Source organism: Manis javanica, chromosome 4 (assembly GCF_040802235.1).
Source record: "Manis javanica isolate MJ-LG chromosome 4, MJ_LKY, whole genome shotgun sequence".
Lineage (NCBI taxonomy): Eukaryota > Metazoa > Chordata > Mammalia > Pholidota > Manidae > Manis > Manis javanica.
In genome coordinates, this window is record NC_133159.1 from 104,947,767 (window position 1) to 104,964,729 (window position 16,963).

Sequence of the window (16,963 nt, forward strand, 5' to 3'; positions counted from 1 at the left end):
GCTTCATAGAATGAGTTTGGGAGTATTCCCTCCTCTTCTGTTTTTTGCAAAACTTTAAGGAGAATGGGTATTATGTCTTCTCTGTATGTCTGATAAAATTCTGAGGTAAATCCATCTGGCCCGGGGGTTTTGTTCTTTGGTAGTTTTTTGATTACCGCTTCAATTTCGTTGCTGGTAATTGGTCTGTTTAGATTTTCTGTTTCTTTCTGGGTCAGTCTTGGAAGGTTGTATTTTTCTAGGAAGTTGTCCATTTCTCCTAGGTTTCCCAGCTTGTTAGCATATAGGTTTTTATAGTACTCTCTAATAATTCTTTGTATTTCTGTGGAGTCTGTCATGATTTTTCCTTTCTTGTTTCTGATTATGTTGATGTGTGTTGACTCTCTTTTCCTCTCAATAAGGCTGGCTAGAGGCTTATCTATTTTGTTTATATTCTTGAAGAACCAGCTCTTAGTTTCATTGATTTTTGCTATTGTTTTATTCTTCTCAATTTTACTTATTTCTTCTCTGATCTTTATTATGTCCCTCCTTCTGGTGACCTTAGGCCTCATTTGTTCTTCTTTTTCCAATTTTGATAATTGTGACATTAGACCATTCATTTGGGATTGTTCTTCCTTCTTTAAATATGCCTGGATTGCTATATACTTTCCTCTTAAGACTGCTTTTGCTGTATCCCACAGTTGTTGGGGCTTTGTGTTGTTGTCGTTTGTTGCCATATATTGCTGGGTCTCCATTTTGATTTGGTCATTGATCCATTGATTATTTAGGAGCGTGTTGGTAAGCCTCCATGTGTTTGTGAGCCTTTTTGCTTTCTTTGTACTATTTATTTCTAGTTTTATGCCTTTGTGGTCTGAAAAGTGGGTTGGTAGGATTTCAATCTTTTGGAATTTACTGAGGCTCTTTTTGTGGCCTAGTATGTGGTCTATTCTGGAGAATGTTCAATGTGCACTTGAGAAGAATGTGTATCTTGCTGCTTTTGGGTGTAGAGTTCTGTAGATGTCTATTAGGTCCATCTGTCCTAGTGTGTTGTTCAGTGCCTCTGTGTCCTTACTTATTTTCTGGTGGATCTGTCCTTTGGAGTGAGTGGTGTGTTGAAATCTCCCAAAATGAATGCATTGCATTCTATTTCCTCCTTTAATTCTGTTAGTATTTGTTTCAGGTATGTTGGTGCTCCTGTATTGGGTGCATATATATTTATAATGGTTATATCCTCTTGTTGGACTGAGCCCTTGAGCATTATGTATGTCCTTCTTTACCTCTTGTTACTTTCTTTATTTTGAAGTCTATTTTGTCTCATAATAGTATTGCAACACCTGCTTTTTTTCTCTCTGTTGTTTGCATGAAATATCTTTTCCCATCCCTTGACTTTAAGTCTGTGCATGTCTTTGGGTTTGAGGTGAGTCTCTTGTAAGCAGCATATGGATGGGTCTTGCTTTTTTATCCATTCTGTTACTCTGTGTCTTTTGATTGGTACATTCAGTCCATTTACATTTAGGGTGATTATTGAAAGGTATGTACTTATTGCCATTGCAGGCTTTAAGTTTGTGGTTACCAAAGGTTCAAGATTAGCTTCTTTACTATCTTACTGGCTAACTTAACTCACTTAGATGATTCTTTATTTCTCTCCCTTCTTATTCCTCCTCCTCCCTTCTTCATATGTTGGGTGTTTTGTTCTGTGCTCTTTTTAGGAGTGCTCCCATCTAGAGCAGTCCCTCTAAGATGCACTGTAGAGGTGGTCTGTGGTAGGCAAATTCCCTCAACTTTTGCTTGTCTGGGAATCGTTTAATCCCTCCTTCATATTTAAATGATAATCGTGCTGGATACAGTATTCTTGTTTCGAGGCCCTTCTGTTTCATTGCATTAAGTATATCATGCCATTCTCTTCTGGCCTGTAGGGTTTCTGTTGAGAAGTCTGATGATAGCCTGATGGGTTTTCCTTTGTAGGTGACCTTTTTTTTCTCTCTGGCTGCCTTTAATACTTTGTCCTTTTCTTTGATCTTTGCCATTTTAATTATTATGTGTCTTGGTGTTGCCCTCCTTGGATCCCTTTTCATGGGAGTTCTGTGTACCTCTGTGGTCTGAGAGACTATTTCCTTCCATAGTTTGGGGAAGTTTTCAGCAATTATTTCTTCAAAGACACTTTCTATCCCTTTTCCTCTCTCTTCTTCTTCTGGTACCCCTCTAATGCAGATATTGTTCCATTTTGATTGGTCACACAGTTCTCTTAAAATTCTTTCATTCCTGGAGATCCTTTTATCTCTCTCTGCATCAGCTTCTCTGCATTCCTGTTCTCTGTTTTCTAGTCCATTAGTGGTATCTTGCATCTCGTCCATTCTGTTTTGAAGTCCTTCCAGAGATTGTTTTATTTCTGTATTCTCCCTCCTTAGTTTTTGCATATTTCTCTGCAAGTCCATCAGCATGGTTATGACTTTTGTTTTGAATTCTTTTTCAGGAAGACTGGTTAAATCTATCTCCCCAGGTTCCTTCTCAGGGGAAGATGTAGAAGGTGTTGAAGCTGTCTGGGTAGTCTTGTCTGGATCAAATTTTTTTGCCTTTTCATGTTTATAGGTACAATGGTGAGCTATTGACTCGTCTGTCAGCTGGGAGAGCCAAGACTTTCCACTTGCTCCTGGCCTTTCTTTACTGGGATAACTGCGACCCCTAGTGGCTTGTGTTGGGCAATTGCGTGTAGACTGGGTCTCTGTATCTTGCCTGGCCAGTATGGGAGAAGCTCCCTTGCTGTGGGCGTGGCCAGCCTCAGGCTGTTGCTCTGCTATGGTGGGGCCCCGGAGGGGTAATCGATGGGGGGCTGTTTGGCTGTTTACCTCCGTGAGGGGTCTCAGAGCTGTTGCCCAGGGGGTTAGTGCGCCCGTAGTTCCCTGGAATTTCCAGCTGCTGGACTGTGACCCAGGATGCTTCCGTCCAGCTGTGGGGTCCCTGTCCCTTTAAGACTTTCAAAAAGCTCTTGCTTTTCTTTGTCACAGGGGCACCGGCTTCAGGACCCACTCAAAGGTCTTACTGTCCTGTTTCCCTAGTATCCAGCACCCCACACATTCACTGTGTCTGTGCTCTGGTGCAGATGGCTAGGGCTGGGTGTTTAGCAGTCCTGGGCTCCCTCTCCCGCCTGCTCCGACTCCTCTCCTCCCACCAGGAGCCTGGGGTGAGGGGCCTCGGGTCCCACCGGACTGCGGCTTGTATCTTACCCCTTTCACCAGGTGCTGGGCTCTCCCAGGTGTGGATGTAGTCTGGCTGTTGTCCTGTGTCTTCTGGTCTCTCTTTTAGGATTAGTTGTATTTGTTGTATTTTCTAAAGTATATATGTTTTTGGGAGGAGATTCCCACTGTCCTACTCACGCCACCATCTTGGCTCCGCCCCTCTCCTAAAATAAACTTTCTTAAAAAAAGATCAATACATCTCTTTTGATCCTACAGTTTAATAAATCAAACCAAATATAGATACCTTTGTGGATTTTTTCCCCTGGAGTTATTAACCAGAGACTTGGTTGTAGCTCTCCTCCCATCCTTAGGAATCACTGATACTGCAGAAGATAGAATCTCATTTATGCGTAGCCCATCTTTCATGAAGTTTTTGTTGGGCTTTGCTTTCATTAGTTTGTATTGTGAAAACAGCAGGGTTTTCCCTAAAAAATAAAGTTAAATATTCTTTTCTATACTACAGATGTTCCCCTTTCAAAACTTTTATACCTCAGTTTTGTTAAAATTCTGTCCCCATTTTCTCCACTGAGGAAACTCCTACTCTGTCTGATTCCTATGTCCTACAGTATTTTCTTCCTTGATTCACACTAGACAAGCTCTGCTCTTGGTTCCAAGACTTCAGGATACTGAGAAACCCAATTGAGGGGCATAGCCAGCTGCTCTCCTTCAGGTTGTGAATTACTTGTTTCCTTTGCCTCTTTTAGTCAGTGGTTCTCAATTTAGCATGCTCAAGAATCACCTGCAGAACTTAAGTACAATGTGCATTTATAGTTCTTGGCTCTAAAGCCTTTTCAACAAGCACCCCATAGGCTTCTGATGTCAGTATTCCTTGTGTCTGCAGCTAGTACAGCAGGATTAAATGGCTTCTCTGCTGTACACCCTGTGCTAACTACACCATATATGTAACTTCATTTAAGTATCCAACATCCACTGGCTGTTATAACCCTGATTTTATGGAAAAGGAGACTGGGGCTCAAAGAGGCTAGGTTGAATTTCCTATTTAATTGAATTGCCTTGTTAAAGCCATGTTGTTTATTGCTTCCACCCAACCCTAGTGAAGGGTTTGGTAGAAAGAAAAGGTGGGTCTAGAATGTGTTGGTGAAAATTGGTTGCTTAGTTTATCTTATTCAACAAATATTAATGTTCCATGTGGCAGGCACTGTGGAGGCTATGGGGATACAGGGTAAATAGGATGGACAGAGTCCCTGCTATAATGAAGATAATCTCCTATCACAGGAACTGTATATAAAGCAAAAATTACATAAGCACAGACTATTATACTTCTAATTGGTATCATTTATTTATTTACTTAGAAGTATAGTTGATTACATTATACTGGTTTTGTGTGGGGAGGGAAAATTGAAGTTCCTATGTCCAGGATCCTCACCTGACCCTAAACTACTTGATGATGTAACTGGCCTGCCACTAGGCTACTGCTTCCACACCCATAGGCAATAAGCTATTATTGACAGAGACACTATATAAAGAGCTCTACCCAGTGCTCTCGGTGGAAGCAGAGAGGAAGGAGGATTATAGACCTGCAGACTGCTGGGTGCAGACATGATTCTAGTGTTCAACCAACCTCTGGAGAATAAAGCTGAGTATAAACCCTTTTACCCAAGAACATTCCATTGTCATTTCTCAGTCTCACTGAATCCATAGTGGATCTGCCCAGGGCTGAAACCCTCAGGCAAGATAGGTGTACAACATAGTGATTCAGTAATTATATATATATACTGCAAAATACTCACCATTGTAACTGCAGTTACCAGTGTCACCATACAAAGATATAATATTATTGACTATATTCTCTAGGCTGTACTTTTCATCCCAATGACTAATTAGTGTTATTTATTTCTCCTGTGTTCCTAGGTCTCAATTTCTCATCCAGTCTTGGGTCAACTGACTGATGATAATTAATAGAATCCATAATGATGAACTCAAAAGTCCTTATTTTTTTCTTAATAGTGAAAATACGCTGCACATTCCTGAGGCCACTGAAAATTAGAACATGAGGCTGCTTGGCTTAAGAAAAGACAGTCAGACTCTGGGTGTTTTGAGTCCAAGATTTTTAGTGATAGTGTCACCACGAAGTATCTGTGGGAATGCGGGCAAGTCTCTCACCCATCCTGAGCCTTAGTGTTCTTGTATAAAATAAGCGAGTTGTTGTATGTCTCTGAGGTCGCTTCATGCTTGGGGTGTCTCTGAGTCTCTGATGAACTGAGATACGGGTAAAAGGGGCTATAGGAACAGAGGCCAAGACCAGGCCTGGCCCCTGATTGTATATGTCTCCTGCAGGAACACCATGCTGAGCCTTTGCCTTGAGAATGCAGAGCTGAAAGAGCAGATGGGAGAAGCAATGTCTGATGGATGGGAAATTGAGGAAGACAAGGAGAAGGGCGAGGTGATGGCTGAAGCTACGGGAGCCAAAGGGGGTCTGAATGAGAACGGCCTTCAGGCTGAGTTCAGAAACCTCCAGGGAAAACTGAAGAATGCCCACAACATCATCAACCTCCTCAAAGAACAGCTGGTGCTGAGCAGCAAGGAAGGGAATAGTAGACTTAGCCCAGAGCTCCTTAGGCACCTGGCCAGGGAGATTGACAGAATGAACACAGAGCTCGTTTGTTCTGGGAAGCGCCAGAGCCGAGAGGGGGACGATGTGACCACGAGGCCCCACGCCAGGCCCCGGAGCCTCAACCCGGGGTCTGCCCTCACAGTGGATGCCCACCAAGGAAGGGTGAGCTTAGGCGGAATCCAGGACCCTTGGAGAAGGGCTGGAGACGTCAGCTTTTACCTTAGAGAGTTCTGCCCTGTGGGTCAGAACATACCAGGGTGGGGGCACCTTTGCATTACAAGCAGTGGTATTAATATTCCTCGCACATTCAACCTTCATAAAGGCTTTTACAATGTCATCTCATAAATACTGTGTAATTAATTTTCTATAAATATTTCTCAAGTGCCTAATTTTCCAGATAACATGCTAGGCCTTGGCAGCAGGCAAAAAAGAGCTGGTCTCAGCCCGTCAGGTACTCAGTATGATGGGAAAAGCCGGCACAAAAACATCATTTCAATAGGATGAGGTATCGGGAGGCAGGGAGTTATAAGACAGCCCAGACATGTGGTACATTATGACATCTCTTCCTAATCCCTGCCGTTTTTGTCAGAGCTTATCAAAGCACCTGTCCCTGAGCCTCAGAGGGGTTGTCAGGACCCTCCAATGGGAAGGGGCTTTGCTGAGGAGTAAGCAGTGGAGAATGCAGAGGATTCTGAGAGGACAGTGAGGGCAAGAGCATAGGGGGAACAAATACTGAACAAATACGCACTGGGAGCTCCTCCGCAGACTTGATTGGCTATGCTATGTGCTTTAGGTAGAGAGGTGAATAAACCACTGCCCCAGCTCTCCGGGAGCTGTATCTGAAAAGCAAGTAACTGCCAAATGGCATTAGGAGTGCTGTGACAGACACATGAATAAAGCCCCAGGGCCTAGGTGGGGAGGTGGTCACCGCTGCGTGGGGAGTGCCCTCAGCCTGCCCTGATCCTGTGCTGGCTCTCTCCACAGCTGGCTAGCCAGCCCCAGCCCCAGGACCCTGGGCCTCATGCAGAATTTAGCCTGGCGGGACCCACCAAGCAGCTGCGCTCCCAGCTGGCACAGTGCAGACAATGCTACCAAGATCTCCAGGAGAAGCTGCTGATCTCAGAAGCCACTGTCTTTGCCCAGGCCAACCAGCTGAAGAAATACAGAGTCATGTTCGGTTAGTCTTCAGGTGGCCTGGCCCAGTGTCTGTTCTCTCCCCGAGAGTTCCATGCTTTGTGGACGTCACTTTTCTTTCCCAGCCTCAAAACAAATTAAGTCCTGACCACTGTCCTAGACCTGTGGCGCTGGGTACATAATTTCAATTTACAGATGGCAGAGAAGAGAATAAGGGAACAAAGTAAATTTGCAGTGTGAGTATAGCAAGGAAATGGGCTAACATCTAGGGTTGCTGATTTCTGGTATTGTCAACAAGCTGCCCTCTATGGACATAACTAATTGTTTCTCTTTGTACCATATCAGATTCTTCAAAAGATATATCATCATTGGTCTAGAATCAGCACTGTCTAATAGAACTTCCTGCAGTGCTGGAAATGTTCATTTTCAACATCACATGTGGTTATGGAGCAAATGAAATGTGGCTTGTTCAGCTAGAGAATTTTAAGTTTTACTTACTTTTAATTAATATGAAGTAGTCACATGTGGCTAGTAGCTACCTTTTCAGACACTCAGATCCGGATGTCTTGGTAATCTAAATTAATTCAGCTCATTCAGGTATTTCCTGAACCTCTGTGGACAAAGCACTTTTTCACTGGGGCTTCTGGAGATGATGGTACACATGCCTGACTCCTCTGGTCCCAGTGAAGCCTAGGTGACCTGTAGGCGAGATCTTTAGTGGCAAACAGGTTCATCCTGATGGAAGTTGCCTCCTGGAGCAGGTGGTCTGTTCTCCCACGTGTCCAAAGAAGCCTCTTTCCCACTTTTGGTCTGACCTTCCTGCTGGACAATTCAGATCCTCTTTAACCACTTCTGTCTCTTCCTGTGCAGGAGAATCCTTGGTGAAGCAAGACAACAAGCAAGTGCAGGTGGATCTCCAGGATCTGGGCTATGAGACTTGTGGCCGCAGTGAGAATGAGGCTGAGCGGGAGGAGAGCACCAGCCCGGGTGAGAGCACGAGTGTGGGGCCCACCTGCCCTCCCTGGAGTCCACCTCGCACTCCGGTGGTGTTGGCGAGTCGCACACCTGATGAGGAGGAGGGCTGAGGGGGTCTTGTGAAGGAAGGGGACGTGGGACCAGAGAGACAGGAAGTTTGGAGACGCCTTTCACCCAAAGTGAGGCCGAGTTTGCATTTCTGTAGTTCATTTTCAGCACACTGCTGTTAAGGAAAAGAAAAGTTCTATGCAACTGATTATTATAGAAGAGACTAGCCCTTACTATTAATGAGACCAGAGGCACTTTTGGGGTTGTGCGAACCACAAGTTAAAAAAACTTTTTCCATTGCAAAAGGCCAATGATCGTAGGGATACCCACCAAACTGAAATCTAGAAGAGGAGAGAAACACTGAGTAAAATAAAAGGTGACCACACCTGACTTGCAGGGCTGTATTCGAATGCTAGTACAGTGCCAGGGATGAAGAAAGGACTGCCTCAATGTTTGCTCTAGAATTATGGTCCTTGAGACCAAACCTGCCTCCCATTGAAAGGAGGGGCTACAGCATGCCCAGCTTTATGCAGGAAGATGTCTCTGTCTTTTCTCAGAGTGTGAAGAGCATGACAGCCTCAGAGAAACAGTCCTGATGGAGAGACTGAGCTCTGAGCAGGAACACCTGGGCTCAACACTGGCCAGTCCCCCTGAGAAGAAGCCCCTGGAGAACCCAGTGGGGAAGCTGGAGAAGCTCCAGGCATATGGAAAGTCGGGAGACATCTCTCTCCTACATAAGGACATCAAAGATCTGAAGGCCCAGCTACAGAACGCCAATAAGATCATTCAAAACCTCAAGAGCCGGGTCCGGTCCCTGTCGGTCACAAGTGATTATTCATCTAGTCTGGAGAGACCACGAAAGCTGAAGGCCATTGGCACCCTTGAGGGATCCTCACCTCATAGTGTCACTGATGAGGATGAAGGGTGGCTGTCTGATGGCACTGGGGCCTTCTACCCACCGAAGCTTCAGGCTGAAAAGGATCTGGAGATTCTGACCCAGAGAGTGTCCCGGCTAGAGGCCCAGCTCCCAAAAACTGGACTGGAAGGGAAGCTGGCTGAGGAGCTGCGATCAGCCTCGTGGCCTGGGTAAGGAGGGCACTCTTTGGACCCTTACTTGGTTGATGACCTTTGAAGTAGGGTAGCTCAAGCATGTAGAAAAGAAAACCCATCAGGGAAATCAGAAGAGCACTTATTTAAATGGTAGAACTTGATCTGAAGAAAGGACAGGTGGGCCCTGCAGAGAGATAGTAGGTCTCCCAAGTTCCCCCTTAGGAATCTATGGGTGAAGTGACAGGCCATATGGCAAGAATGCATAGGCTTGAATCACAGCACTGGCACTTACTAGCTGTGCAGCCTACTTAGTCTTTCTGAGCCTATTTCCTCACATAGTAAATGAAGATAATAAGAGAACCTATCTCAGAGGGTGGTGTAGATTTAAATTAATTAATACAAATGTTTCTAGTAATGTCTAACATATATTAAGCTCTCAGTACTATTTACCACCATTATTACTGTTCCTGACACTCTGTGTTAAAAAGCACTGGGTAGGCTTTGGTCTCTGTATCCATCCCAGGTATCTGTGCTGAGTAACAAACTGCCCCAAAGCTTAGTGCTTCACACTATAGTGTATGTGGACTGACTGAGCTTAGCTGGGTGGCTCTCACCTGGGTGGGCTCACGCAGCTGCCATCAGATAGTGACTAGGGCTGGAATCAACAGCATGGCTGGGCCAGGCACAGCATCTGCATTCACCTGTCTAGTGGTGTGGTACTCCTCGGCTTCTCCCTTTCTCCATGTGGCTTCTTGTTTTCCAGGGCCTCTGCTCCTGCCTTGGGCCCCTCATAGAATGGTGGTCTCAGAGTAGTTCCACTTCTACATGGCAGCTGACTCCCAAGAGACAGAGAGAGGAGGTTGCCTGGCCAGTTAAGAGATACTCCTGAACTTGGCACAGCGTCATTTCCACTATATTAACTTGGTCAAAGTGGTCACAGAGCACCCCCAAGAGTTAAAGAGGTGGAGATTAGCCTCTGCATGATGGTGAAAGAGGGGCAAAGCCATATTGCACAAGAGCATGTGGAGTAGGAGCCTGTATAAAAGAGAGATGGTCTTTGAAATAGATGACAGGAAAGGTCCTATCCAGATTTAGGATTAAGTGGTTCTAATCACTTAATTTATGTTTAGTATGTATTGAGTGCATTTGCTCAATAAATATGTTAGTATATTGAGTATCAACTGTTGAGTCTACACTGTACAGGTGCTATAAGGGGTATAAAATATGGTGCTGTATTTATCACCACAGAACTTATGAGTCATGTCTGGGCATGTGACTAATGTATGTAGAACGGTGGCATACTAAACCGTTTGATGGAATAATCTCTCAAAGCAGAAATACCTCCTTTGGTGTATGTGCCAGAATTCAGCTTAGGGGCGTTTGTACGGATGTTCTCACAGAAATTTCTACAGAGGACCCATAACTTAATACTGTTTTTCATTCTTACTCTTTGCTTTTCTTTCCTGCATTAGGAAATATGATTCCCTGATTCAAGATCAGGCCCGAGAACTATCCTACCTACGCCAGAAAATACGAGAAGGGAGAGGTATCTGTTATCTTCTCACACAGCATGCAAAAGATACAGTAAAGTCTTTTGAGGATCTCCTAAGGAGCAATGACATTGACTACTACCTGGGGCAGAGCTTCCGGGAGCAGCTTGCCCAGGGAAGCCAGCTGATAGAGAGGCTCGCCAGCAAACTCAGCGCCAGTAAGTTGGCCCCAGGGCTCTGGGATACTCTGTCACTCCCCCAGCCCCAGGTCCACGTAGCTGGCTGCCTCCACCGCAGCCTTTTAACCCAGGACCTGTTTCCACTTCATTTCCTGGGGGGCCGTCCGGGATCAGCCTGCCCAGTGCGAGCACTGAGGAGGGGCACATGGGTTGGAGAGGCCACAGTTACAACTGTAGGAACGTCAGCACACAAGGAGTGCAGCCTTCAGGAAAGCAGGCTGCAGCCACCCAGCACTGAGGGGGAGACAGGGAGAAAAGATAGCAGAACCTCACTATAGTGGAAAGAATCCTGAGTTGAGAATTGCAGGACCCAAGCTCTAGCTTGGATGTTGCCATTAACTTGCTTTGGGAAGATGGCTTGTCCTTTGGGGACCTCTGTTTCTTCATTTATTATATGAGTGTAATTCAAATATGGATAAAGCCCCAGGCCTCTTTGGACATAGTTCAGGCACTGAATGTCATAGTACAAGTACTAGGGTTGTTGGTTATTATTGGATCCCTTTACTTAGAGAATCTCCTGAGCATGCCCGAGGGGGGACAACAGGATCAGTCTTGGTGGCAGAGGCAGAAGTAGGGCAGCACTATTTGTCATCTCCTCAGAACAAGAACAGGTTCTGCACAAAAGCTGTGATGGGATGCCAAGAGGTGCATCAGAGAGTCAGTCTGTGAAAGGCTCAGAGGCTGGGCTGTCCCAGAAGGAAGCTGGGCAAGTGCCATTTGAACTCTTTTGCATTGATTTAAGGCAGAGGAAATCATGCTGGTGATCGCCAGGTCAGGGAGGGTCTGCCCAGTGAGCTCCAGAGAGCCTGCAGGTCTCCTTTCTAAAGACAACAATCTGAGGCCTCCCAGAATAATTATCCCACCTGTCCTGGACACACTTAGAGTAGTCACTATTCTGTACCCAAATAGGCTTTTATAATGGGTGAAGTGGGACCTGTTTAATTTCTTATCGTTTCTCTCTGAATTTGGTCTGCAGAGGATCATAAAAGTGAGACAAATCAAGCTGGACCTGAGCCGCTGGCCCTCAGGTAATGCAAAATAGAATCTGAGAAAGGAATCAGGAACCAGGCCCAAGGGGTCAAGGGTTGCCAGGATTACACAGATCAAGGAGGAAAAAAGGAAAATGCTGATTGTAATGAATTCATTTATTCACGGAACACCTTACTGTGCTTTTAGCCTAATTCTTTACTCTCTTTTAATATAATTCTACTAATTTCTATTCACATACTTATTCTCCAGGATCAGTAACCTAGAGTCAGTCTGACCTAAAAGTAAACCAAGCAGGATTCAGGGATCCTTGGCAACCTCCAAGGTTCTCCTCTGCCTTCCCCGTGTATATTTAAAGACCAGGGTGTACTCTCTGCCAAGTTGGCTTACCCTGAGTTGAGTTGGAAGCTAGTTTAATAGCCAGCCAATTACCTTGGGTGAAAAAAGGAGCATATTACAAATAATAGCAATTGCTCTTCATGAATAATTACTAGTGAGTTACTTCTAGTAAGCAATTACCAGCACTATTCCTAGTGAAAAAGGCCTAGATGTTGCAGGTACCTGGGAAGCTACAGCACCTTAAAAGCCAGATTTTAATGAGTCACTGCATATAATCTTAAAATATGTGATAAAATCTGGTCTCAGAGTCCACTGTAGTCACAAATTTGAGCCCCTTTGTTTCACGAGTGTGCTGTAGACCACATTGTGCTTCTCAGAATAACTGGTGAAGGACAGAGCGTTTTGTTTTTGTTTTCATTTCTAACCCATCACAGACACATATATGTTCTCTGCCTCAGTCAACCAGAGGATTCCACTTACCATGCTCTTGGATGTTGTGGTCATGCTAAACTGTTCTATGTTTCTCAGTGTTTACCCTCAATTTCCATACCTATCTTGCTGGTGACCAGCAGTGCTCTAACTACAGCTGTACTTCAAGCAGCAGTGCCTTAGAGGGCTAGCTGAGTTTCCACTGTGCCTCTGCATATCATGTGGCCAGGGCACTGAGTAGCTATCACTCCTCCTTCCTCTGCATCTCACCTACTCTCCACACCTAATCAGAGATAGTTTATTTCAATTATTCTTTACAGGAATGGTCCCCTTGACTTACATGGCTTTTCCCATTGCCTGAGTCAGGGCTAGCTGGTCCAGCGAGCTTGGTTTCACCTGTTGTCCTCCTTCATGCTTCTAGGCTCAGCAGGGAGCTGCAGGAGAAGGAGAAAGTGATCGAACTCCTGCAGGCCAAGCTGGATGCCCGGTCCCTCACACCCTGCAGCAGCCATGCCTTGTCTGACTGCCATCGCTCCCCCAGCAGCTCCTCCTTCCTGTCTGACGAGCTAGAAGCCTGCTCTGACATGGACGTAGCCAGCGAATACACACACTATGAGGAGAAGAAAGCTTCACTGGGCCACTCAGGTAGCCTCCACTTTCTGGGTGGTACCACCTCTATCTCAGCTGAGAGGAGACTTCCACAACCAGGCCTAAGATCCACCTTGTGTGTATCAGGCTGAACTTGGCTCTGGGGCTAAGGGTCAAGCACAAGCCCCAGTGGGTCAGGACCTTTGTTCTGCCTCTGACTCTAGAAGTTACCCCTGTCACCAGGTCTCCTCCAGCAGGTGAAACCTGTTGGACCCAATGTGAGCTGTAGGAGGGAGAGGGCAATCACAGCAGACTTCTTTCCCCACTATTCATAAGCATAGAATCTGCCTGACTGACTGACCTCCTCCTTTGAAATGGGACAGCTTATCCCACCTGCAGTGGTCGTGGCCAGTTGCACCTCCGGAACAGGGTCCCCTGGCATCCATGGCTGTTGTATCCAGCCAGATGCTGCTGGTTTTGCCTGGTGTTTTTAGAGGTGCTGTTTTCATGGGTTCAGGGCTCTGAGCCCCACTGTCCCCTGTAAGGTGGCTTTCCTCACTGAAGGAGCTCTCCGCAAGCAAGGAAGTGAATACTCACATGCTTGTGCTTGGCACTTTCCCTGAAAGCAAGTCTCCGCCCTGGTACCCCGGGTTAAATATACGGCCAGGGGCCAGTTCTTCGCAGAACACCAAACATTTTCTTTCATTCATGGGTTTTGTAGATTGCATCCACCATTCCAGTCCTTCTGCTGTACTGTCTTCTAAACCATCAGCAGCTCAGGGGGTTAAGGCCGAACCCAGCAGCAACCTCATCAGCTTGCCATCTCCCCAGAACCCCCCCCAAGAGGCCAGCCAGGCCCTTCCAGGTACGCAGCAGCCAGTGGGCAGGGGCTTCATCTCCTTCCCTCAGCTGTTTGTTTGACTGTTCTTTGGGAATGTATGTTTATACTGTTAGGGGCTTACATGCATCCAGTCCAAGACAAAGTCAAGAGACGGTCCTAATTTGCTAATTGTGTCAACTTTTCTTTGTTTTAACTGTTTTAGAAAAACGAGAAATCTACAATAGACTTTTATGTGCATACCTATATTGACCAGTAGTAGGCTAATCATTTTAAAGTAAACATTTTCATTTCTTTCTCTCATTCTGCTCTGGGGAGCAAACAGGCAAGAGTGTCTCTCCCAGGATCATAGCAGCCAGAGAATAGAAAGAAACTAACATTTACTGCTCCCAAACACACATTACCTTCTTTCCTGCACAGTGGGCCTCCGCAGTGTGTGCGGCTGTGCACTTCCTGGCTGACGATGCTTCAGTATCCTCAGTAGGAGTCTATCCATATTATATTCTCATTCATGGGTTTATTAATGGGTTGGCAGGCCTTGATACACACCTGGTGTGAATCCTGGGGCCACCCAGAGGCATACAGTTCATTTCCCTGCCTCAGCCTAGTTACCAGGGTGTGCTGTTCAATCGATGCTCCACACCAGTGATGGCAGTGGGAGGGCAAACCTTGTCCTTGCATTCTAGCCTCCACCACAGCGGCTGCCTGCCTCCAGTGTGGGGTGTGGGGAGACCAGACTCCTGCAGACATGCTCCCAGAAAGCACAGTGCTTTCCTTCTGCTGCCCCCATCTCTCCTGAGAATGGTCACCCCAAATCTGAAGGAAGAGGATGTGACTCCTCCGGAGCCTTGCCTTACACCTTCTGGGCCAGAGTGGGCAGCTGCTGGGCCAGAAAGCCGTGGGGAGGGAGGGCTGCTTACAGAGCACTGTAGACATCTGCATAAATACTTTGGGGTCAAACAGAGCAGAAGGCCAAGGATTTTAAAGTGACAGTGCTCCTCAAAGGATGCCTGGACTATGTCATTTGACAATTTCGCTCTTTGCAGTTCTGTTCTGGTACCATGTTAGCATCCTGCAGCAAGGGGTGTGTTTGGGAATGTAATCATTTTCTTTCACGTGAGATATTTTCCACGGGTCAGTTTTGGTTTCTGCTATCTCCATGGACTACCTGCCGTGTAACTCTTTTTAGGAAAGAGGACAGAGATTCAAACATCAGAACATCCCAGAGTTCCTAAAGACCTACTATAGATGGGCTGCACATGGTCATCTGTGAAGATTTTTTAAAATGTACATTTCCAAGCCTTACTCCCAGAGTTTATGATTCAGGTCTGCATTAGGGCCTGAATAATCTGCATGTATTAAGAATTTTTGCCAATTGATTCAAATGCCCAGATTTTAAGCTATTGTGTCTAAGTCAATTTACTAAACCTCTCTTTTTCATTTGGTGAATGAACAAATTGGTTTGGGATTCTGATGTTTGTTTCCATCAGAGCCTTGGATTGCATATATTAGTCATGCACATTTGCCCCAGCCCTGGCCCACTCCTGCCCTCCTCAGCATGAGCCCTGGTGCTTTCAGAAGAGGAGTTCTAGATGTAGGGAGAGTCTTGTCACAGGGGCAAGGACTGGCACATACTGGCATATACCAGGGGCCCTTGGCAGCATTCAGGCACAGCCATCCTGATCTGTTCATGCTGGAATGGCTCAGATGGGGCTCTGCCAGCTTCCAGAGTTACCGTTATGCCACCTTGCCTTCTCTAGCTAATTGTTTTCAAGATGAGTATAGAATATGCATGCAGGAGAGCCCTGGCATGAAGAAGGAGGAGGGTCAGTCAGGCCAGCCTCTAGGGTAGCAGTGCCCACCCTTGGCCTTGGGCTTGGCACTGATCACCCTTAGCCATCTCAGACGGAGCCACATTGAATGATAGCCACTCCCCAAGGAGATACCTGGTCAGGGAGTAGTTTCATCTGCTCAATTTTCTACCCATTCCTTTCTCTCACTTCCTATAATGATGTGTCTCCTTTCTCCCTAACTTTCTATTTCTAGGCCTTCATTTTCCCTCCATACCCACGCTGGTTAGCCTCCCCCAGGCACCACTACCCTCAGCTCCACCCAGCTTCCTGCCTTTCAGCTCCACTGGTCCTCCCCGCCTTGGCTGCTGTGAGACACCCATGGTCTCCCTGGCGGAGGCTCAGCAGGAGCTGCAGATGCTGCAGAAGCAGTTGGGAGAAAGTGAGCACCACCTGCTGCTTTTGTGTGCTTGAGAGTGGCAGCCCCACCCTGTGGGGCTCTGCATGGCTTTGGCTTGATGGCGGAGTTTTAGAAGAACAACATAGGGGTACATGTTACCAGTGGATGACTGAGGGATAGCTCTGCTTGCTTTTTTTGGAAATGTACTTGCTGTTATCTTTCCGGTGTGTGTGTCTTATCAGTTAACAGGAACATATGTGCATCAGGTCCTAGGCCTGGTCCTCTCCCACTGCTGATGGTGTGCGGTACCACCAGGCATGCTGAAGCCCTGCCACTGGGGGCAGGTTGATTGGCAGGACATGGAAGAGAGCTCTGTGCCTTGCCTCTGCAAGATGAAGTGACCATGAAAAAGGTTCAATGGGGTCCTCACAGGGCTATTAGAGCCTCTTGCTGTGACATGCTCTTAATAGAGTTCAGATCCAGACATCAGCAGGTTGGAGGCAAAAAGGGTGGTGGTAGAGGAATTCAGAAGTGATGACAGAGCCCTTCTTCCTATTGTACAAGGTTTATTTCTACCCCAAGACAGGTGACGTGTGGGCTGCTAGAACCAGAGAAGCACAGGCTGTGATGTTTGATTATGATGTCTTTCCTCTCACTCCCAGAGATAATTGATCTTATGTAGTCACAGAATTCATAGACCATGTACAGTATTTTTTAGAAAAGGGGTTGGTGTAGGTAGGGGCTGGATTCCTCATCATATTAAATTGTGTGTGATCACTTATAGTTCAGAAGAAAAAATAAAAACTTCACATGATGAATTTGCTCTCTAATAGTATTTAAGAAAACCTGGAAAGCAATTTGAAATTACC

At 46.0% G+C, this 16,963-nt stretch overlaps 1 protein-coding gene across 24 annotated transcripts in view; it reads left to right on the forward strand.

Moving 5' to 3' along the window:
- Window positions 1-16,963, forward strand: part of PDE4DIP (phosphodiesterase 4D interacting protein) — a 268,329-nt gene that overhangs the window by 216,443 nt on the left and 34,923 nt on the right. For 11 of the 24 annotated variants that reach the window (XM_073234503.1, XM_017670407.3, XM_073234512.1 and 8 more), the window contains 9 exons: window positions 5,511-5,949; window positions 6,772-6,964; window positions 7,792-7,908; window positions 8,502-9,030; window positions 10,467-10,702; window positions 11,700-11,751; window positions 12,900-13,123; window positions 13,788-13,931; window positions 15,951-16,136. In XM_073234503.1, the coding sequence (XP_073090604.1) occupies window positions 5,511-5,949; window positions 6,772-6,964; window positions 7,792-7,908; window positions 8,502-9,030; window positions 10,467-10,702; window positions 11,700-11,751; window positions 12,900-13,123; window positions 13,788-13,931; window positions 15,951-16,136 (2,120 nt within the window). The remainder of the gene's footprint in view (window positions 1-5,510; window positions 5,950-6,771; window positions 6,965-7,791; window positions 7,909-8,501; window positions 9,031-10,466; window positions 10,703-11,699; window positions 11,752-12,899; window positions 13,124-13,787; window positions 13,932-15,950; window positions 16,137-16,963) is intronic. The other 13 variants (XM_073234504.1, XM_073234510.1, XM_037021397.2 and 10 more) reach the window with 3 other exon arrangements.